The 22,954-nt window shown below is 54.3% G+C and overlaps 1 protein-coding gene across 1 annotated transcript; it reads left to right on the forward strand.

The window, feature by feature from the left end:
* Positions 1–1,454: 1,454 nt before the first annotated feature.
* Frmd1 (FERM domain containing 1) lies at positions 1,455–22,260 on the forward strand. The gene is made up of 12 exons (XM_052751568.1): positions 1,455–1,587; positions 4,658–4,734; positions 5,882–5,972; positions 11,816–11,895; positions 12,445–12,521; positions 13,541–13,727; positions 14,673–14,828; positions 15,384–15,449; positions 16,225–16,399; positions 17,800–18,087; positions 21,062–21,202; positions 22,034–22,260. Exons 1-12 carry the CDS (start codon positions 1,455–1,457, stop codon positions 22,258–22,260), a joined length of 1,698 nt encoding a protein of 565 aa, XP_052607528.1.
* Positions 22,261–22,954: the final 694 nt, after the last annotated feature.

The following is a 22,954-nucleotide window of genomic DNA, read 5'->3' on the forward strand; positions in this document are numbered from 1 at the left end:
GAGCCCACCTCAAGTCCCCAAGCAGCACCAGCCTTTAGGCTGGAAACCTCCTATCCCTACCCCCCAACCCTGGAGCTAGCCAGCCGTGGCCCCAAATGTGTTTACTGTATAAAATATACCTTTCTCCTAAACTATAACCCCAAATTCCGAGGATGAAGAGCAGAGGGAATAGTAGGCAGCCTTCTGTAAGTGGGACACTGTGGACAGGTGGATATCTGTTTAGGCAACATGTGTATTTGAAAGAATGGTCGACGGCCACACTATTCAACATAACTTGTCTGAAAACTCAGGTCTGACAGAGTTGGAAGCATGTGCCTTGCAGGCGGCAAATGGAGTCCCTCGGAGAGATCTGTCTGTCTGCAAGCTCCTGCAGCTCTCCCCTCTGGCCATCAGAGTCAAGCAGCTGTAAGAGGAGCGGGCTCACGGTGTGTCATTCCTACTATTTGCAGTGCTCTGTGGCTCAAGGCAAGCAATGTTTACACTCATAACTGGATGCAGAGAACGCTAAGAATCTGCTCTCTGAGCTGACAGAGTAAAGTCCAGAGCTGAGGAGGGCACTGAGGGAGGGCACCCCGGTGGCCAAGCTGGAATGAGCTGCTCCATGCTTCCCACCCTGCATTCTTCCCCCAGCTCTGGCTTCTTTACAAGTGATTAGGAAGCCAGCCACATTGGGGAATGGTACACAGAACTGACCTGGTGCATCCCAGGATCCTTGGTGTCCAAACCAGGAGACCTGGCAACAGTGACAGGAGGTGGTGTTGCAGGCTCCAGGGCTCAAGCAGTCCTGAGCCCAGTAACAGGGTAGACCTAACCTTTCCTGCCCCGGCTCTGAGCCAGAGCTTTCCCTGCATGAGGTCTTTCTCCATCACTTGAAGGACTGGTGGGACTATCAGAGTGCACTGGGAATGGAGGGAAGGAACTTCCCATGGAGACACTGGAAGCTAAGTAACATGCAGAGCCTGTCTAGATGCTAGCACTCATGCCCCTAAGCTGGCCCTCTATACCTGTGTTTTGATGGACAGTTCAAAAGTAGCCAGGGTGATACACTCCTGGATAGAACTTTGAAAGGTTCCTGCTTCAAACACCTCTGCCCCCTGCTAGAGAGCATGGCCCAGTAGCATAATCTCTAGGGGAGCGACCAAAGAGGCAGTGGGGCAGGATCTCCAGAGACTCCCATGCCACCCATGGGTCCCCTGTGTTGTGCCCCACACACAAGTCAACTCATTCCATACTCCTGTCCCACAGACCTCATGAGCCATCCCAAACCCAGTCTATGTCTTGACCCAGCACCTACCACTAAAGGCATTTAGGAAGAGAAGGGTTGCCCATGCTTGGGGGATGGCAGGCTTGAGTCTGAGGAAGCCCCCTCTCCCTTGGGCATCAGGCTCTGCGACGTGACTACAGCTGAGAGGTGACAGGGAGATGAAACGCACGCACTGTGGCATCGACACAGAATGACCCCTATGGATGCTCTTCCCTTGGATGACTATGCTCAGACCCTTCATGAGAGCCACTTTTTCTACTGGGTGAACCTGTCTGAGCTCTTCAGGGTCTCCTACCAAGAGGCTAGAGAGGACCAGTGTGTAGGTATGTACATTCCCAATTAGTGTATGCTCGCTCTGGGCATTCACATACAGACACATGTGCATGCAAGCACAAAGGCCCATGTGGGGTCAGGCTATGTCAGTCTCCTGTTTTACAGCTTATCAAGGGTTTCGATCACTTTATGAGGTATAATTTACATGCTGTAACATTGCTCTCCTTTAAAACAAACAATTTCACAAATCTTAGTAAGTTTGGGAGTTTTACCACCGTCTGATACAGCGTGGGTAACTCCAAACTGAGCCTGCCCACCTCAGCCCCCTCCACAGGCAGTTGCACACCCATCCAGGCACCTCACCTTGCCTGGACTTCTCGTAGGTAGAATCAGCAGGCAGCACCCCAGTTTCCGATTTCACCTTGTTAGTGCTCTGTTCCTCTTTATTGCTGAAGGTTCCTCCTGCTTTGGCTCTGAAGACTGTCTTTTTTACGTGTCGATCTCCGCAAAGCTTTGGTTCTGGAACATTCTCGGCAGGCTCCTCTAGTGGTAGAAGAGAGAAGACAAGTGCCCAGGAGAAGGGAGGACTGGGCTGAAGAGAACCGGGGTCCTGAGAGAAGCTGAGCAAGTAGCTTCGTTTCTTCCTTGTGCTCCTATGCAGTGTGAAGTCACAGCCTGAGTCAGCCCAGTGCCTCCACCTTGATCAGCCTAAACCAGAATATGTCACATGGGGTTGGCACCCACATGTCTAGGTGTTACAACTGCAGATCCGACCAAATTCCAGTAACAGATATTTAAGTGGAGCGGAGGAGACGGTTCCGTCAGTAAAGTGCTTGATACTCAAACACAAGGACTTGAGTCTGATCACCCAGAATGTATATAAAAAGCCAGGCGCAACCCATGCCCGTTATCCCAGCACCAGGGTTGGGGACAGGGACACGAGGATTCCTGGAGCTTGCTCGCCAACCAGTCTAGCTGAATCTCAGAGGTCTGGGTTCAGTGAAGAGACCTTGTCTCACAAAACGAGGTGGAGAGTGATGGAGGACAGCCAATGCCAAGCTCTAACTTTCCCACACACATGCACATACACACACATACACACACACACACACACATACACACACACACACACACACACACACGCGCACACACACACACACACACACACACACACACACACACACAGGCCAGGCTCCACCCCCATATACCCACATCAATATATGCACCACCCCCACATATACACACATATGCACATGCAAAATATTTGAAGAAAAATACTACATGCCCTGGGCACATGTCCTTTTCCTCACTATTCCCCCAAACGTGCAGCACAAGTATGTTCATAGTGTGTACTTTGGTTACCAGCCACCCAGAGGAGCTCACAGGAGCAGGGACATCACAGACAAGCTATGATTTCGTGTAATGGACCTGAGCATCTGTGGATCTTTGCTTCCTGGGGCTTGGAACCAGATCCCCGCAGAGACTGAGAGGTGGTGCTGAGGAGCGGTGCCCACTTGGGGCCTAGTCACATTTCTGTTTCATCAAGACACAAAGCTGTCGCCTTTTGTGGAGCCAGAGGACCACGGTCCCTGCCTGTGGTCCTCGGGGTGTTGTTGTACAGGGTAACCGGGGTTGGCTAGGCTCAGTCACCGTGGAGCATTACAGCTGCCTGGCTGGGAGCTTCGGGGCATCTTCAGGAACTGATGCATTCTCTGTGAATCTGTCACTTCCCAGGCATGCTGCTGCTATGGCCCTTGGTACTGGATAGCCTGTGAGTCCTGGGTTATGAGCCACCAGAGACTACTTGTTTTAGAAAATCTGTCACATGTATCGGTAGTAACATGAATCTGGAGATGTGTGTGACCCGCTTGCCAAGTGTTACCCTGTAGTGCATCAGCCACAGGGCCCCTGACTGCAGACCAGCACTCTGCCTGGCCCAGTACTGGCCACTGCATCCGACTCTGGCTCCGGGATGACTCCTGCTGCCCTCTCAGGACCCCTGGGTGCTGCATGTGGTGGGGTTGCTGCCAATGGTCCCCTCCTGGCTGCACAGTTGGAAGAGTAACCAGCTGTATTTCACTGCCGTATTGGAAGTGATGCCTGCCTTCAGGGTTCAGACAGGGAACAGGTTCTGGGAACACAGTGGAATCGTGGTATAGTGTTGAGAGCCTGGATCTGTGTTCTGGGGGATGTTTTCCATTATCTCAGTGTGATGGACATTGACTTTACCTGATGGGGAAGAGAGCTGGCCACAAGCATCCATGGTGTAGCAGGGAGTAAGTCCTCAGCCTGAGCGGAGAGGGTTGGCAGCAGGGTCTGAGCTACCCCTGAGCTGTGCCAGGCTCTCCCAGCTAGACTCTAAGTTCCTGGCCTGGACCCTGCCTGTTCAGAGCCTGCTGTGTGTCAAACTGTTTCTCTTGGATTCTGAAGCAGGACTTCTTTAATGCTGTCCCCAACCAAGCAGGACAGGAAAGACCTCTATACCTGAATGACCTCCCCCTGCTGAGTGCTGATCCTTAGTATTCCCAGGTGCCTGCCCGTCCTGGCTGGTGGCAGATGTCTTGCTCAGTCACACAGCTGTGACTTCTTAGTGTCCATTCACTGTGAGCAGCATGGCCTACTTCTTGGCCTTCACCACTTGCTGCCCAGGAAAAGGATGCTACGGTTCTGGCCTGTGTATGGTCCTGCCCATCCTCTGAGGAGCTGAAGGGGCATCTCATGGGAGTCAGGGCCCCATCACCTCCTGCCGGGGCACACAGTACTCCCGGCCTTGCATCCTGCCTGGGAGTGGTGCCATTGCTTGTCTGCATTCCTGCAGTCTCCACACACCCAGAATGACAGCCCCGACCTTTGTCCCTGCTCAGCCACTGGGTTCCCAGTCTTCCCCAGACAGTGTCTGGACAGGGTCAGCAGAGACAGTGCGGCTGCACACAGGAGGTGACAACACCCCCCTGCACTGACGACCCGGGAGGACATGGGAGAACTGGCATACTGGTGCCGCCGCGTGGGAGGCTCAGGACCGTCCAGTCCCTAGCTCACTGTCTTCTGCGGGAAGCAGTGGACAAAGCCGGGTTCTGAGAGAGCCCTTGTGTACTTCCCCCACGGAAACCAATACCTGAGACTCTGAGATGAGCTCAGAGCTCAGGGACATCCTAGTGATACTGCCCACCTGGGAACAACTGCGGCTGTCAGTGGAGGTAAGTGGAGAAGCAGCGGGGGTTCTGCATCCAGAGGGACGGGCAGGACAAGCAGGGAGAGCAGGGGCCATGCATGGGTCCATCAGGACCAGGCCAGGCCATGGAGACTTTGCATCTTGAGGAGTGGGGGACAGCAGGAGCCGTGTGTCCAGAGAGTTGTGGGGTGGACCACGGAGGCTGTGTGTCTAGAGGGAACAGTGACAGCAGGGGCGTGTATCAGAAGCTCCAGGTACAAGAGCGCATGGGACCTCCACTTCATGATGAAGTACCCACTGTAGCATTGTAAGCACCAACCTGACCATTCACCTGGAGTCTAACATCTAACAGGGTACTGGGCTGCTTGGTGCCCACTCCGTATCCAGTGTCACGGGCTTCCTGGTCCCTCATGGTGTCTGAAGCTTCCGCAGGCTGAGTTTATTATGTGGTACCCGCCCGACCTCTAAGTACCCTGTGTCTCCCATTCTCCAGGATGGTGACCACATATGAGAGGACATGGTGGCCCCAGAGGGTTCTGCGTGTGACTTTCCATCCTCTTGCCCTTTGTCCCTGCCACACTCTGACAGATCTCTAGCTGCTGCCTTCTTGAGTCTGCACTCTGAGTCATCTCCACTGTCAGGAAGGATGCAGCTGTCACGGCACATCCTCCTCCCTAGACCACGTGGTTTATTACCTAGCTGTCCTTCACTCTTTTTTTTTTTTTTTTTTTTGGTTTTTCGAGACAGGGTTTCTCTGTGTAGCTTTGCGCCTTTCCTGGGACTCACTTGGTAGCCCAGGCTGGCCTGGAACTCACAGAGATCCGCCTGGCTCTGCCTCCCGAGTGCTGGGATTAAAGGTGTGCGCCACCACCCTGCGATCCAGGCCATCCCTCTTCAGCCCCAGGGACAGGGGTGTGCTAGCTGCATGAAGGGGCCTCACTTCTACCTGGAAGCCAGCAAATGCTATGACAAGGTCCACTCCCAAGGCTGTTCTTTTGGGGAGCAATGTTTAAATTTGCGCTTTGGAAACAACTGAGGGGCCCAGGCCATGGTCCCTGGCTCCATCCCCTGCCTGAGCAGATGCCACTGCTCCCCTCTGACCCAGTACCCCTGCCATCCAGGGGTCTTACGGGGAAGTTCTGCATGTGTCTTAAGCCCTTCCTCTATTCCAGGTCACAGCCACAGGACAAGAGCTCTTCCAGCAGGTGTGTGACATGGCACATATTCGAGAAGCCCACTTTTTTGGCCTCAGCATAATCAGAAGTAAGTGTTGCTTGGCAACCCCAGCACAGGCTGCCCAGGGGCAAGAAAAGGGGATCCTTGGAATTCGGGTGTATCTGCCTTGCCACAGACCCTGCCCACAGATACACCAATAAGGCTAACAGGCAGCTGGGCCATCATGTCCAGATTATGTACACACACGCACAAATACTTGTACACATACACCACTAAATGTATATACTACTCACACAAGTATAGAGCATATATGTATACACACACACACACACACACACACACTCACGCATCACAAATGTGCACATAAATATAGACCACACACATAACACAAGCACTCATCACACACTATATGCATACAACATGCCATATATTCTCATACACATACAGTTCAACCACGGACTCCCTCACACATTCATTCACACGCAGTTACCATACACATTCAAACACACATGCCCATACTTGCCTGCTGAACATATGTGTATAATTATGCACATAGTGCATGTCCATACATCAACACACAGGCACATTCACTCATGCTTACGCATGTGCTCACCCCGCACACCTGTACACTTACATGCTCATGAATATAAGAACCAAGTTGAACAGGAGACCAAGGAGCTCCAACCCAGCAGAGAAGGGACAGGAGAAAGTGGGGAGCTTGGGCAGGCCTGGCCAGTAGCTGGCCATGGAAGGCAGTATGGAAGTGGCGTGTCTGAGGAGGGGGCGGCATCCCCTGACTACATCACACTCTCTGTGGAAGCAGCTCTATGCAGATCTGCCTGCTGTGTCCTGGTCTCTGAATTCCAGTCTCTGCACTGACACTGCTATTTTATTTTATTTTATTTTATTTTATTTTTGGTTTTTCGAGACAGGGTTTCTCTGTGTAGCTTTGCGCCTTTCCTGGAACTCGCTTTGTAGACCAGGCTGGCCTTGAACTCACAGAGATCTGCCTGACTCTGTCTCCCAAGTGCTGGGATTAAAGGTGTGCGCCACCACCGCCCAGCGACACTGCTATTTTTACTGGTGCAGAAAAGTCGCAAAGCTCCCTTTCCCGTGGGATGTGACGGCCACTGGGTGTGAAGCTCCTCTTAGGGGAGATGATCCTTGGTCTAAAGGCCTTTCCAGGGTGCTGCTCTAGAGAAGGCAGCTGGGACTTGTCCTATGTCCTGTCTGCAGGTCCCTGAGGCCTGCTTCTCTTGGGCCCTGAAGAGCCTAGAACAGCAGGTGGAATGGTGAAGTGATGAGGGCGAAGCCCTAGGGAGTGCGAGGTAGAGTCCCCACAGAAGGAGACTCCAGCAACTGCGGTGGGTAGCCCTGTGCTAGTCAGTGGGGCACTGCCTGGGAGAGGTGGGGCGCTTCTCCCTGAGAACCCCAGAAATCAGTTTCCCTGGAGATTCACTTTAAAGCCAAGGGTTCATTAGGCTGGGATCATGTGATGCCAAGCTGCAGGTAACTGGTATCTAGTATGCAAGGCCAAAGCCCCATGGTAGGACCAAGACCAGGGCATGTGTTCTATGACCTTTGTCTTCTTAGCTGAGGTTCAACGTCATTACCAGGAGCTGTCCACACATCAGGACTTTGACAGCTGGGCAGCCACACCTAGGAAATGGACTTGGGTAATCAGGGAGCAGTCGCAGGGGGCCATGGGTTGTTAAGTCCAGGTCTATTCTAGTTGAGGGGCCTGGAAGGGCCTGCAAGGTGGAGTAGCCCCAGCTGAGGAAGCCAGGGAGCACACAGTGGGGCTTGCTGGGACTGGGAGTGAATGTTTGCTCAGACTGTGCCTTCTCCCAGCAGGGAACATTCCTCATGGGAGGGGTTCAACTCTTGCTAATCAGCCTTACCATCTATCTCCTTCCATGCCAAATGTCTCACCAACTCAGGGAACAAGTGGTCAGGACATGGGCAAGGAAAGAACTTGGGGTTCCCTTCCTCTGAGCTGAACTAAGGATTCTCTCTGAACAAGGGTGACAGGCTCTGGGCTCACTTGGGGACCTGAAGAGAGCAGAAGGCTGCCAGCTGAGCTGAGCATGCCACTCCTTCCAGTCAAGTTCTGAACTGATAGACACCCCTCTAACATGTCCCCAGAGCCCTTGCTATGGAGACCTGCACTCTTATTAGCATGACCTGGAATTCCTTGCTTTAGTTATTTCATGATCTATAATTTGGGCACACATTTGAGACTGAGATATGTATGTAGCAAACAGCAAAGGGTGGCTAGGCATGGTGATGAGGCATGTGATCCCAGGACCTGGGGCCCAGGGCAGGAGAATCATGAGATTGAAGGCATCCTGGAATTTGTGGTGATATGCCTCGGGGGAGAAAGAGTCGTGTCATTCTACTTGGTCCTCTGAAGACAGGCTTATGTCTGGCTTCTCCGTCTACTTGGAACTGGCTTTGAGCAGTCTTTCCCTTCATATTAAGTATCAAGGTTAAGAGGAGAAGGGAGGAGAGCTGGACACTTTACCCAGTCAATAGGCCTTCACTTTGTGCCCAGGTACACATGCCTCAGGCTAAGAGGGTGATTCTCACTGTGGAGAGATTGGGAAGGCTTCTGGGGTGGGTATTATCCCGTTTGGCTTGGGGAACCTGTAGTTGGAACCAGGGAATACAGCCGGTTCCTTCTCTTTCCTATAGCAATACACCCCTCCTGAAGATAAGTCGGTTTGCACAGGGTTCTACAGAGATGCAGTCAGGAGAAACATTTATTTATATGAGGTGAGGAGGGTCAGAGGGAGGTGATAGAGCTCAGGAGACTGAGACTAATAAGTCTGGAGTCTACAGGCGGGATACCAATGCTGCAGCTAGAGCCCAAAAGTTGTGGGTGGCAGCTGTCCACCCTTCCGGGCCTACTTAGGCTCTGTAAGTTTTCAGGAGCCTGGATGAAATCTATCCAAGCAGGAAGGGCTATCCGACAGGTGGCCTAACCACATAGACACACCCATGCTCAGCACACTAACTACCGTTCCTATGTGGAGTGGATTTCAATGTCAGTGTTGATCCTGAGACACGTGCTGGTCTCAGGAAGCTCTGTCTCCCCTAGTGTTGCTACAAGGATTTCTCTTACTGCACCTGAGGCTAGTCTGGGGGCATCTTCTCAGGATAAAAATTCCACAGGTCCATAGCCAGGCAACCTCCCTGCATGAATGAGGTCTCCATCTGGCCACCCCCGGTGTCTACTCCTGTGTCATCCTCCTGCTCATCTCCTCTTCCCTGGCCCACTGGATACTTTCTCTTTCTCAGCCTGCCCATCCCAGGCTACTCATTTCAGGACCTAAGCATGCTAAAGAATTCGCGAGACCTCCTGGAGTTCTATGGAGGGCCCCACAGTGCCTCTACCCAGGAGGGCAGCTGTCAAGGGTGATGATGCATCCCGGTTTCTATCTTGGCTTCAGGGTGATGTTGACTGCAGGGTCAGCCCTTGCCTTGGGGGAGCTGCTGGCTACAGGGCCCAGCTCTTTCCCCTCCACAGGGGCCCCAGGTCACAGCAAGCAGCCAGCTAGACATTTTATTAAATCTGGAATGTGGCCACATTCCTGGGTCAGGCTGTATATAGAGCCTGTACTCAGCATGCCATGTCCAAGGGACCTGTAAGAGAAACAGTTCACCCACAGGGATACAGCCCTGGGTGTGTAGCAGACCCTGCTTGCCTGGGCTATGTAGAATCCCCAATGACCTCATGGGGCTGCCCTAGCAACTGGCTCTGATTTAAAGAGGTTTATCCAGGCCTCTCCTGATGCTGGGATATTGGAAGTGGGAGGAAGCTGCAGGCTTTTCCTTCGCTGAATCATGGACCTCTGGGCCAGAGTCCCCCTGGGGACCACTGTCCACACTGCTCAAGTCATGTGGAGGCAGACAAGATTGTATTTTGGCAGTTCCAGGGATTGAACTGAGGGCCTTACATAAGAGAGGCTAGAACTCTACCAAAAGAACCTACATCCCCAGCCCTAGGACTCTGTTTTTTTAGAAAAACCTTTAGCTTCATAGCAAAACTGAACAGAAAATATGAAACACCCCATGTTCCTCCACTTAGCCTAACCACATCCTCTAGAGGACAGGAGATTTTTCACAGTCCCTGAGCTTACAGGGACCCAGCAGCGTCACCTAGAGTCCGTGGTCAACATGAGGCTCGCCCCTGGGTTTGAGAAAACCCACCGTACCGCCTGGCAGTGTCACCGTGCCAGCTCCTGGGCTCCGTCTTCCCATCCCTCTCCCGACCCTGGAAGCTCTGGTCCATCTTCTGCCTCTTTTCCAGGTTGGTAGTCCACACCATACAGTGTATAGCCAACCATCCTCTGGCTCCTGGTGACATCCAGTGTCTTTTCCCGGTGGATAGTTCCTTTCTTCTCAACCCTGACCCATCTTCCAGCACTTTCTCCTGCCCGAGGGAGAACTCCTTCACACCGAGGAGTTTGCTTCTTGAAGACGGGAAGGTCAGGCGGACCAGATAAGAGAGTTATCTGGTCAGAGTCCTGGGTCCTTGGAGCTAGAGTGGTTGGACCCTGAGGACACGGGAAGGGCATGGAGTCAGGCCTGACACTTCCGGAGAACCCCCAGGCGGTGGATGGACACTGTTCTAATGGGCCCGCCACATACATCTGTGACCCGAGGTCTTGGGAACTGGAAGTCTGAGGTCAATGTGATAACAGCCGGATGCTTTGTGGCCGGCCTCTCTGCGGCCAGTGGCAGCCTCCTCCCTGTGCCTCCCCATTGTCTCTCTGTGTCTGTCTTTCCCTGTCTGAGTCCAAGTTTGGAAGGGTGCTTGTCCTTTGGATTCCCCTGGCAAGCTCCCTACAGCTTGACTTCTTCATGAAGCCTCATCTCCAACTAGACCCACTGAGGCCCCAGGGCGGGGGCATGGGAGGGTGCAGGGTTAGTCCCACAGCAGGAACAGTGCTGATTGCCGGTGAGTCTGAGAATTCACTCAGAACTCTGCCTTTCTGGATGTGGGAAAGGCTGGCTGGGCAAAAACTGGTAGTCCCCTTGTTCTGAAAGGCAGCTTTCCAGGGTGGGCGCTCTCTTTTGTCTTGCCCTGTGGTTGCTGTCTGTACATTTTCTAATCCCCCAGCCTCCTGTCGATGTGGGTAGCTGTTGCCCCCAGTACCAGGACCGTGGATCAGGTGTCCTGCTGGCCTTTGGCTCTACCAGCCCCAGCCAGGTGTCTGCCAGGCAGTCGCTGAGCTGGGATGTGGTAGTGGATGACCACCAAATGTGGCTAGCCTGATAATGGCAAACTGACTCTGGACCTGATCGTGTATCCCTCACCAGATCCACAATGCCAGGGCACCTGCTTCTCGGTGCGTCCCAGATGGTCCCTTCTCTCTTGAGTCTACTCTAGGGACAGTCACCTCAGTTCTGGGTACCAAGTCTGTGAGAATGACAAAGGGAGGCCCCCAGGGCTCTACATTCTTCTCCAGGGCACCTGTTTATGCTTTTCCAGCTTAGACAGGAAAGGGACCACGGTCTTCTCCAGAAGCATAGGAAAGCTTGCTTTAGCAAAAAGCATCTCCAAGAACCCCCTTCTCAGAGCAGCCCCGCTAGCAAGGATGGCATGGGTCACTGACACTGGTCAGTTTCGGTGACAGGTCACAGGAAGCCCTGCAGATTAGGTCTGCAGACATGGTCAGCATGCTCTCCCCACAGTGAGAACCAGCCCGTGCCCTGGGAAGATGCTCGCCATAGCCACAGTCTGAGACGGTCATGTCTTACCCACAGTATCTTGTGCTTAACCTCTGAGGCAGCTGTGTCAGTCCAGCTGGGTGCAAAGCTCTACGTCAACAGACGGACTTGCTCCAGCGGGGCTCGGCTCTTGCCTGATGGGATTCCTGGGAAGAATGAGAGTGTCTTCTCTGCCCTGGACTTCTCTTTTCCAGACAATGAGTATGTGTTCCTGGATTTGAAGCGAAAACTCAGTAAATACTTCTCTCGGGACTGGAAGACAGAAACGCACAAAGTAAGCACAGGACAGAGGAAAGAGCCAGGGCCGTCACTGTGGCCAGGGACTAGGAGGCTCTCCTGGGTTTGGGATGGGCAGGTGCTGGGCCATCACTGTGGCCAGGGACTAGGAGGTTTTCCTGGGTTTGGGATGGGCAGGTGCTGGGCCATCACTGTGGCCAGGGACTAGGAGGTTTTCCTGGGTTTGGGATGGGCAGGTGCTGGGTCAGGCCCACTCTTTGTCACTGCCATGGTCACCTGTTTGTCAAGAGTTGTCCTCTGGCGTACTTGCACTGTCCCAAGGCCTGCCACTTACATCCTAAGAGGGTGGGTGGATCACCAGTCCCGTGCCCTCAGTGTGATGCTTGCAACTGCCTTTGACGACATCCCACTTGGGTTTTCCCCTTTAAAGAAAAAATAAGACAAAACAATATAATGAACTGTCACAACCACTAAGACTCAAGTGTGAGATGTCCCCAGGCAGGCCTGTGGAAGCCTCCCCGACCCCACGCATGCCTCACCGGGGCTCCTTTCTAGGCTCCTGCTTTTTCCTTTACTCTTCTGACAGAGGGATAAGGTATCCAGGGCGCCCTTCATCGCCTTCTTCAGAGTGCAGTTCTATGTGGAAAACGGGAGGGCGATCAGGTAACTGCAAGACGGGCAAATGCCAGCATGCTTAGGGGAAAAAGAGAGGTCCCATCACAAGGATGCGATCTCTGCTCGCTGAGGCACGTGTCTCCATCTGGTGGCTGCAGGTGACTCTCAGAGTTGAGCTTTAAATAGGAGCTGTGTTTCCCGCCAGGTTTCCCCAGGTCCGCTTGGGCAGGGAGGTTCCTGGGAAGGGCGAGTGCAGACCCGGAAGGCTCTTGCTTTCCGATCGATGGGCTGCCTCGGTACCTGATGACAGGAAACAGCGAACTCTTTAGGGACCATCAAAGAACTAGATACTCTCCAAGCCGAACTCTGGAAAGTTACCAGTGGGGCTTGGGGTGTCCTTAGGATGCCCTTTGGCAAGTGCAGATCTGGTGCTGGCACCAGAAAGGGTGAATGAGGGTGTGGAGGGCTCTGGAGTCCGAGGTACGTGACTATGGAAGGCTCTAGGGAATGAGGGCATGTGTAGCCAGCTGAAGAATGTTCTAGAGAGTGAGAATGCATGGCTTTGTGGAAAGTTCTAGAGACATCTCAGCAGGGAAAAACACGATGGAGGCCTGTACTGTGGTGAGCAGCCAGGCTGTTTGCTATATTAGCAGATGCAGGAGAGGTTCTCAGGAGGTATATACTGCTTTGAGTTAGCCAATGTTACTGACAGACTGGCTGACTGGGAGGCAAGTCTGTGGCATGGGTTTGCCCCTGTGCCCTTACTAAGGAGCCCTCTCAAATGGCCCCACTTGTTCCTGGACCCCAGCTGCCGGAGGGCTACACCCATAGGGACAGACCCTGTCCCTGCTTCAAGCCCTTGACTTCATCCTTGTCTCACTAAGGGCCCTGTAACAAGAGATGCCCACGTGTATGGACAGACTAGGAAGTGGCCACCAACCGTCCTCAGAGGCCTGCGGACCAGGAAGCCAGGCCTGGGAAGGGCAGGGGGGAAGGGCAGGGGGTGCAGTCCTGGCCGCAATGGGGGGATCCACTCTTCCTGAGCCCTCTGCCCCGCTGCCTTCCAGCGACAAGACGGCCCGGCACCTCTACTACTGCCACCTGAAGGAGCAGGTACTGAGGTCCAGGTGCATGCACAGGGAGCAGGCCTACTTTCTGCTGGCTGCCTGTGGGTTACAGGCTGACCTGGGAAACCACCAGGAGTCGGTCCATGTGGGCAAGTACTTCGAGCCACACGCCTACTTCCCACAGTGGGTAAGCAAGGCTGTGTGGTGCCCTCCTTGGGACGGGGTGGGGATGGGGGGGGGGGGTGATGTCTGCTACCAAGAGAAAACTCTGGAATCTATGAATAAGGGGAGGATGAGAGGCTAGGGAGGGGCAAGGGCATGGAAACAGAGGGGCCCAAGTTCAAGGATGCTCACCTATCCAACAATAACACTGCACAGGCTGGCAACGTGGTGTAGGAACCATGGCCAGAGCAGGCTCTGCCTTAGTCCTGCGTACATCAGCCGGCTCAACAGCCGCAGAGTGTCACCCACCCAGACCCTGTGAAAACAAACAAACCCAAGGACCTAGGCCTCTCTGTGCCTCAGTTTCCTCTCACCTACATCCTAGAAGGAGAGGTCTTGAGCAAGGGGTACTTCTTCTTTGTGTGTAAAATCCTAGCTTGGCTGCCATGCTGGGCATGGTTCTGGGGACTGTGGACCCCGCCCACATTCTCTCCCATTGCCCCACCCCCAGCCCTCTCCTTTTCCATCCTCTGTGCCTTAGGCCTCACCTATCTGCCTTGCAGAGCTGTCTCCAATGCCAGGCAGCCTTGCTGAAAGCTTCCCCTCAGCCCACACACACTTCTGTCCCTCATTGGAACCTCAACCCTTTGATTTCAGCCATGGTTTCCTCATTGGAGAGTCTTCCCAAGAGCCGTGGCTTTTGGGGTAAAATAAGTTCCACAAACCTCTAAGGAGGGCTGTTTCTGTGGTCCTTTGGGCACCTGGGTGACATAAGAGAGAGGATCAGGACCAAAGATTTAGGGGCATCGCATCCTCACCTTTGGATTGAGGCTAAGGCAAAAGGCCCAACTCACTCTGCTGAACATGGGCTCTAGCTAGGAAGTTGGTTCTGACTCCAAAGGTGGTAGACGGTGTCAGCACAGAGAAAGGGCAGGCTGGGGTCTGAGCTAGCTGGGGGCTCTTTCCTCAGATTATCAACAACAGGGGAGCCGATTACATCCTCAGGCATGTGCCTGCCATGCACCGTGAACAGCGGGGCCTGAGTCCCAAGGAGGCCACACTACGCTTCATCCAGGATGCCTGCCGACTTGAGGATGTTCCTGTCCACTTCTTCAGGCTGTACAAGGTTGACCCCATGGTGTCGGAGGGTGGGAGGAACCCAGGGCAGGGGTGGGTATATCCCCCATGGCTGTCAGTGTGACTAAGACTCCAGGGTAGTGTAGGCAGGACTTTCCTTAGGACCTGGTTGGCATGTGATGAGTTGGAGGGTTACTTGGTGGCTGTCCTGGAGGTGACATGCTGGGTTTCTCTGGTGTCAAACCCAGCTTGCTCAGCCTCCATTATGACTGGTCTGGTCTAACAGTGGGCTGTTTTGCCTGCCCACTCCGGCTGCCCCTCTTGTACTGCCTGAGCACAGCATGGCCTCTGTTCTCTGGGGACAGTCTCCCACAGGGGGCACCAAGGGTGGAACTTCTGTCTATGAGGTTCACAAAGTTCAAGTATCTATGGGAGCATTCCATGCATGCGCCCTGGTTGGGCTGCAGGGTGGCTTGGGCTTATGTAAAGCAACAAGAGGAGCCTAAATAGAGCTCCTGGTCTGTGGAGCCTCTAGCCTGTTGGACGGACCTCCTTCCACCTGCCCCAGGGCCAGAGCCTTAACCGCTGATCTGTGTCCTTTCAGGAAAAGAAGGAAGATCACCCTTCCATCCTCCTGGGACTCACTCTGAAAGGAGTGCACATCTATCGGGTGAGGGTCCTTCCCTTTCTCTTCCCTCCTCCATCTTCTGCTGTCCCAACCTGTGCTCTGGTTCCCACATTCCTCTGCTACTGTCTTTCAGGAGGCAGACCACGCTCCACAGCTGCTCTTCAACTTCCCCTGGTCACATATTTCAAAGGTGACATTTCTGGTGGGTGTCTGAAGTAGGAGAGCATCCACAACACCCAGGAGCCCTAAGAACAGAGAACCTGCAGCTTCATTCTCAGAATGGGGTCAGGAGCTCCCTACGGCCTCTCCCCACCTCCAGGCATCTCCCAGTCCTGTTGGTCCTCATGGCAATTTCTGGTGGCCTAGCCACAATGGTATTAAGCCTCTGAGAGATGTATAGCTCTGGCCACCACCAATTTCTGAGCTCCCACTCAGCAACAAAGAGAGAGAACATGGTACCTTAGAGACGCACTCACCTTGCAGCTTCTGTCCTTACGTATTCCCAAAGCTATCTCCACTGGAGAGCAGGATGGCTCTGGACAGTGACCAGGGTTCCCTGCAAATCCTGGATTTAAGACTTGTGAACAGGGAGGTCCTATATAGGAGGGTTGTCCCAGGATCCTTCTACCTTCTCAAGGCTGGGGACAGATGGTACTGAGTCACAATGACCAGAGACCTGTTTCTACAGGGACACCAGTTCTCTACACCAGTGGGCCAGAGCTCAGTCGGGGCTTATGGCTGACATAAAGTACCTCTCTCCTGCTGCTGGGGCAGTTTTCTGGACTGTAAAGTCACATTGTCCTTCCTGTCTGTCCAGGGGAAGAAGCTGGAAATCCAGCCAGAAGGGCTGTGGGCAACACAGAAGCTGCTGTTCTACACGGGCTACGCCTGGCGCTCCCGGTACCTGCTGCAACTGCTTCGCACGACCCACCAGCTCCACCTCAGCTTGCAGCCCGTGCTGCAGTGGTTACAAGAGCTGGAGGAGGCAGAAGGTGGGTATGATGTCCACCTGGGTCTGGGCGGCACCTAGCTGATGCCCACACATCCTCTCCAGGGTCTGAGATATAGCGAATCAATCCTTGAGACCCCTCTCTCATGAGGCTGGTTGACTGTTCTGGGCTCGGCAGCCAGGCTGTACCTTCTGTTACATTCATCATTGCTGGTAGTCATTATCTCCTATCCCTCCCCATCCCGTTTGGATGAAAAGTGGGGATGATCCATCCCTCACTTCACTCTGCACATGATTCTACAGTGTCTTATTCCTCACATCCTTAGCCCTGCAAAGAGCCAGAGACACAACCTGAAGGAAGGCCAGCCTTGGTGCTGCCCCAAGTCCCGGTGTTCTCTCCTTTTCCAAGTCTCCACTAAGAGGAGACCTGCCTTGCCTCACACTGAAGCCCCACTGCAAAGGCAGGGGAGAGAGAGAGAGAGAGAGAGAGAGAGAGAGAGAGAGAGAGAGAGAGAGGAGTGTACCTGAACGTATTTGTGATTCGTGAGTGAGTGGATCTCTGTGCCTGTGTTAGGTGGCAGGCCCTGGGGGGGGGGGGTCCCTGAACCTATGGCCCTGTTCAGGGCACCATCTGTGGGAGGCCAGCTCCCACCCTTTTCAGGATTCCCATGAGGAGGAGAGAGGGCTAAGAAAATATTAGATACAATGATAGGGAAGAGGAGAAAGACAGAAACACAGGATAGCTTCGGGAGGACCTGGATCACTACCCAATGGCCCAGATGTTTATTCAAAAGGGCTTTTTATAACAATGCCAAGGGGCGGGGCAAAAGACCTCCCCCTTGCTAGATCAAAGCATACCGTACAGCCAAGTGTAGACCCTTCCAAACACCTGGTAACCATGCCCATGGTCAAATCATCCCCTTATGCAGTCCTGCTGGGTAAAGCAAGCTCAGATTCTCAGACCCCAAGTAATTTGGGCCTCCACAAGGCCCATGAGGATGCTGGGTGCATATCCCATATCAGCGCATCCTCAGAACCAGCAGATACGGTCTGTTTTCAACTAGTTCTGCCCTGGGTGACAGGGTACCAGGTCTGCTCAGCATGGATCTGTGGCTAAGAGACAAGGTGTCACAGCCTGAAGAACCATCACAAGAGGCTGCTGGGAGGCTGCTGGTGACAAGTTCCACTCATGATTGCCTGGCTGTCACCATGGGCATGCAGGGTTCACACACACACACACACACACATACACACACACACACACACACACACACACGCACACGCACACGCACACGCACACACACACCACAGGGTGATGCTTTGCTGCACATACCTAGGCTCTGATACATCAGCGGGTTGTGGGACTCTGACCAGCACTGGCTCCGGGAATGCAGGAGGCACTTCATCTTCCTCTAACACCAGCTCCTGTGTTGTTTTCTACAGAGAAGAAAGGCTACCGGGAATCCTACATCAGTGACCCCCTGGAGCTGGACCTGGACCCACACAGCAGGAAATACCTGGGCAGTAGGGGCAGCAGATATTCCCTCCTCTCACTGCGCTCCAGAAGCCATGGCAGCTCCCACACAGCAAGCATCAAGCCCAACTTCCAGCATGGGGAGTGTGAGGTGTCTGTGGATGAGCCCACAGGGACCGAGAGGCTCTGTGGGAAGACGCCATCCAGTAGTTCCTGGAGCAGCTTCAGCAGCCAGGACACCTGCACCAACAGCAGAGGTGAGCTATAGGACCAGGTAACAAAGAGCCCGAGCTGACCGATGCTCATCTGACTCCCTGGGTGCAGGCTAAAATGGCCACTCGGGCCTGCCCAGTCTCTCATACAAAGCCACTCAGGGTCAGGCAGATCTGTCACTAACACTGTCTGAAGTCACATGCTCAGAGTCTTGTCCAGGCAAAGGGCAGCTGGCCTTGGTCTCTGAAGTTGAGTCCAGACTCCACAGGCTACAGTCCAGCAGATGGGCCCAAGTATGAAATCATATAAGTGTGAGCCACTGGCTGCTCCCTGGCCTCAGGATAGATGGGCACTGAGAAGACGCCGTTCCCAGCTTCCATGAACAGCAATCTCTGCCTCTCCTAATGCTGACTGGAGCCACTCTGGGGAGGACATGATGTCACATGTCAGATGGAGCCCAGACACCATGGGCTCATCTGAGACTCTGTGCTCCTGTGTGTGTGAAATCACAGACAGCCTGTGTCTTTCTTCCTGACAGTCCATACATACAGATGGCCTCATCTCAGACAGTCCTGTGAGGAGGAGCATTTGATCCCTACTTCAGAGTTACGGCAGGAAAGAGCCCAGGGCAGGATGGGCCACAACAGTGAGTATGGGCAGTGTTCTCTTCTCGGTCCTGCTCACTCTCCTCATCCTCATCCTTCTCTTCCTCTACCTCTTCTCAGCAGCTCTCCAGAGCCCTTCGCAGGAGTGTGAATCATGCTGATCAGGACATGGGGCCCAGAGAGCGGAGACCATGCCCCAGGTAAGGTCTCCTCATGGTTCCTGCCCTCTGCCCACCTAGATTTCCAAACTGGGTCCTCTGCACCCTGGAGAGGCCCTCTATAGGCAGCCTAGGAGGTACAGCCAGGCTCTTGGGAAGAGCGGGTTTGGCAGTGACTCTGCTCCAGCCTCAGAGCCTAAGTGAGCAGGCTTGCTGAGTGGCACACCAGGTCCGGGGTGGTGTGGAGCCCTCAAGTGGCTGGACATGTACTTCCACCTTTCACTGACCTCTCATGCGGGTTCTAAAGGCCTGTTATCAGCCCCCCAGGGGCCTAAGACCTTGAGTTCCCACTACTCTAAGGTACTAGAGAGACTAAATCAGAGGCCCTATAAAACCTAGGCCGAGGACAACATGGGCTCCATGTTCCTGGACTGGCATGCAGGCTCCTGCCAAACACCCCCTGGGAAAAAGAGGAGACCAGGATATGGTTGACCAGCAAGTGTGACACTGGACCCACAGAGAGTTAGGCAGAGCTAGAAACTGGGAGGAGAGAGCCTGGGAGGGCTGTCAGAGCAGAGTCCAGGCCTGGAGTAGAGCCAGCTTGTTTAATAGAGGAGCTTGCACCCTCCCAAAGCACCCTAAGGCTCTCAGCTAGAGGCTCAACTCCGGAGGGCTGACTTTAAAACGAGGAGGTACCCTTCCAAGAGCCCCACGGACAACACACCCTGTGCATCGCCCTCCTGCCGCCACTGTGTGTCAGCGTCCTCCAGGCAGACCCAACGACCTACCATGGCTGAAAAGCATAACTCTGAGCATCACTGGGGAGGCCTGCTCTCAGCTGATGGGACCCACTCAGTCTGTGGACAAGTGTGCCTAAGGGAAAGATGGCCACCCTTGGAATCCCAGGTGCTTCCAGGGCTGGTGTGTGGTGACCATATCCAGAGCCGTTCCTGAAAGACTCAGAGCAGCGAGGCTTCACGTTCAGAAAGGCAACCAGCGGGACAGCACCCCTAGGGCCAGTGTGGACCCCAAAGGGGTCCTACACTGTGGCATGGAGCCTCTGAAGAACTCCGGGAATGCACCAGAGCCACACAGGAGCCCACAGCCCAGCCTGGGGGACCACCTAGTATCTAGTATATCAGGGAGACGAAGGTGGGCTGGGAAATAGAGCTGTAGTATGCTGGGTGGTGAAGGAAAGAGGACGAGGCAGCCTAGAGGGAGGCGTCTCATGAGCACTTAGACAGCACACCAACAGGATGGCCTATCAGGTCCAGGACAGGCTGGCCATGCCAGAATCAGAACGATCTGGGTAGAGCTGGGGTCCTGGAACTGTAGCAGCAGTTGGGATGAGAACTACCACACTGCTAAATCTCTCTGTAGGTTGGGGAGGCAGAGGCTGACCGCAGGGGTGACCAGTGCCTCCGCAGCCTGGCCGACGTGTGTCTGCACCCATCTTCCCGCCACCTTCTGACTACCTCACCTGGCTACACCTGGGGCTGCTGTGCACTGCCTGGAGCTGCTGGTGCCGCAGGAGGCCAGGGCTCCTCCCAATGGCAAGAAGTTCATAAACCACCTCTTCCTGGACTGGCCTGGTGAAGACTCACCCCTGCAGGAGTTTGTGGCGTAGGCAAGAGCCACACAGCAGCCCTGTCTGTGCCAGCCAGCCTTGAAGGTGGCTTCGTAGCATCCAGCATCACCAGCCTTTGGCCCGGTCTGGGCAAGGCAGTCCCTAGCCCTCGACCCTTTCTGCCCACCATATCAGCTGCCTCTTCTTTGCCTGCTCACCTACAGGAGGGGCGGAGCCAGCTCTGACCTTACCCTAGAGGCAGGGGTGGAGCCCTGTTCTTCCTGTCCTGGGCTGTAAGCTCCTAGGTCTCTCTTGGGCCTAAGTGTCTGAGAGAACCAGGAGGCAACATCAGCCCTGAAGCGGCTGGACTCCTGTCTTATCTGTGAGAGAAGATGTCATAGTGGGACTTAGGCATTAGAGGGAGCCCTATGCCTGTAAAGCCAACCTAAGCTCTGACGACCCAGAGCTGGCTGCACCACTGTGGAGACACTGGCCAGGCTTCTAGATCACAGCTCTGTAGTTCCTGGTCCCATATCTTTCTTCTAAGTGCTGCACCAAACCCAGAGGCCTCTCTTGCAGTGTGGGGCCCAGTCCCACCCAGAAACCCCTGCCACTGCCAATGCAAACAAGACACTATTGGATGCAAAGGATCCTTTTCCTTTAAAAGAACCCCTTACCCCCTCCTCAGGCTATGGGGGCTCCCTCTACCTGGCCATGATGGTGTTGCCAGGCACTGGTGTAGGGCTGTTTGGGGGTCTCCTCCACTTCCTCACCATAGGCAAAGAGGTGCAGGGGCCATTATCATGGGCTCTGGGAGACCTGGAGTGTGGTGGGTTATCTACCCGTGGAATCCTCGGGACTTTTTCTGCCCAGGGTCTAAAGAAGTGCCTGATGTCCCTCTATTTGGACAAGAGGGGACTTGTAGGTCACTGCTGGTCATAAGTTCTTGATCGTTGTGCCCAACACTGGTGTGAGGGCCACATCTGGGCTCCTTATAACTCCCACGTTTGTCAGAGTGGAGCACAAAGCCAGGCTGGCTGGGTAGGGCGGCACTTGTTCATCTCGGCCTCTCCTCCCTGGGCATCCTGAGCCCAGGCAGAGAGTGTGGAGTTGTGCCATCCAACCGGGATGGTGGCTGAGGTATGACTCCCACAGGGGAGCTGTTTGAACTGAGAATTCTGTCCCCTGGGCAGTGTGGTATAGAGCAGATTGGGAATTGTGGATAGGAGAGGGCACCCAGGGCTGGCTCAGGCTCTTCCAAAGACCGGTGTGCCCCATTGGTACAAAGTGGGGTCAACTAGCCCTGACTGAGAGGCATACTATCTTCCATTAGAAAAATCTTTGAGAACAAGAAACCGTAGTGTTAGTGGAGGTCTGTGCCAGTTGTAGGTGCCAGGCATGGGGCAGGGCAGGTTTCAGGCCTTCCCCCCACACACGCATGCATGCAAACCCACCACATTCAGGAACAAGAATTCAGATAGACAGTGACTACCGTGACACAAAGCTATCTCGGGGAATCAGGAAGCCTCAGTTTCCCCTTACCACATATGTCCCTGGAGAGTGTGGGCAGGGGTAGTTCCTCCCCTTCACTGGCATCCTTATCCCTCAAGCTCAGGTGAGGTCACCCTGATCCTCTGTGTCCTTGCCTGGTCTCAAGCAGGCCACTTGGCCCTGGGGTTCCTAAGTGCCCTCAAGGAAGGAAAACAGTCCGTCTTTCACCTTTATACTGCTGCTCACAGAGCTGGCTCCTGGCAGGAGCCCGTGCTCGGCAGGGCCTACGTCTCTGGCTTTGCCAGTGTCTTCTTCACCACAGGGCACCTGTGGAACCGAGGTGCTCCAGACAGAGCTGGGTATGTGCTGGGTAGCACGGCTAAGGATGGAGAATGACGGGTTCAGCACCGTCATGGTGTGCCCTCCTCTGGACCTGGAAACGCATGTCTGCCCTTCCTGCGGGAGCACGGCCTGCTGTTACAGCTGCTTTTCATTATGTTTGGGACTGGAGCAACGAGAGCCCAGCTGGGTCTTCCAGTCCTCGGGGAGAAGGCCTTGTGCTCAGTTGTCCCCTTGGCCCAGAGACTGTGGTTTTCAATACTCCCAGGAGCAGCGGAGGCCAGTTCAACTCATCCTTAGTGCGCGTGCAGCAGCTGGGGCTTCATGGAGGTCAGGACCTGTGCCCCCGCGTCTTCACAGACAAGAAGGCAAGAGCATTGGCTGACCCTGAGAAGCCACTTGGATCCCACAAGGATTCCTATTTCTGTCCTTCCGCTGGGCCTGTGGACAGACATGGGGAACTCTGCCAAGTGTCTCTGACCACCAGATTGTACAGAGCTGCAGACGGAGGTCGTGACCCTTAGGGAGCGGAGGGATGATTAAAGGCCAGGCTCTCTCCACGCCTCTACTCAAGAGGGTTCAACGAAGCAAGCAAGGAAAGGTGGGGGCTGAGGTAGAGTCCCCAGGCTTCTTCCTGTGTTCCTCTGTGGGGCTAGAAAGAGAAAGCCTCCGCTCACAGTCCCTCTGGTCCCTAGTTCCCTAATGCAGAGCGGCTTGCCACAGTGGCTAGTCCCATGGCAGCATACGTGGC

This window comes from Peromyscus californicus, unplaced genomic scaffold (assembly GCF_007827085.1).
Source record: "Peromyscus californicus insignis strain IS unplaced genomic scaffold, ASM782708v3 Scaffold_22__1_contigs__length_63687245, whole genome shotgun sequence".
Taxonomy (NCBI): domain Eukaryota; kingdom Metazoa; phylum Chordata; class Mammalia; order Rodentia; family Cricetidae; genus Peromyscus; species Peromyscus californicus.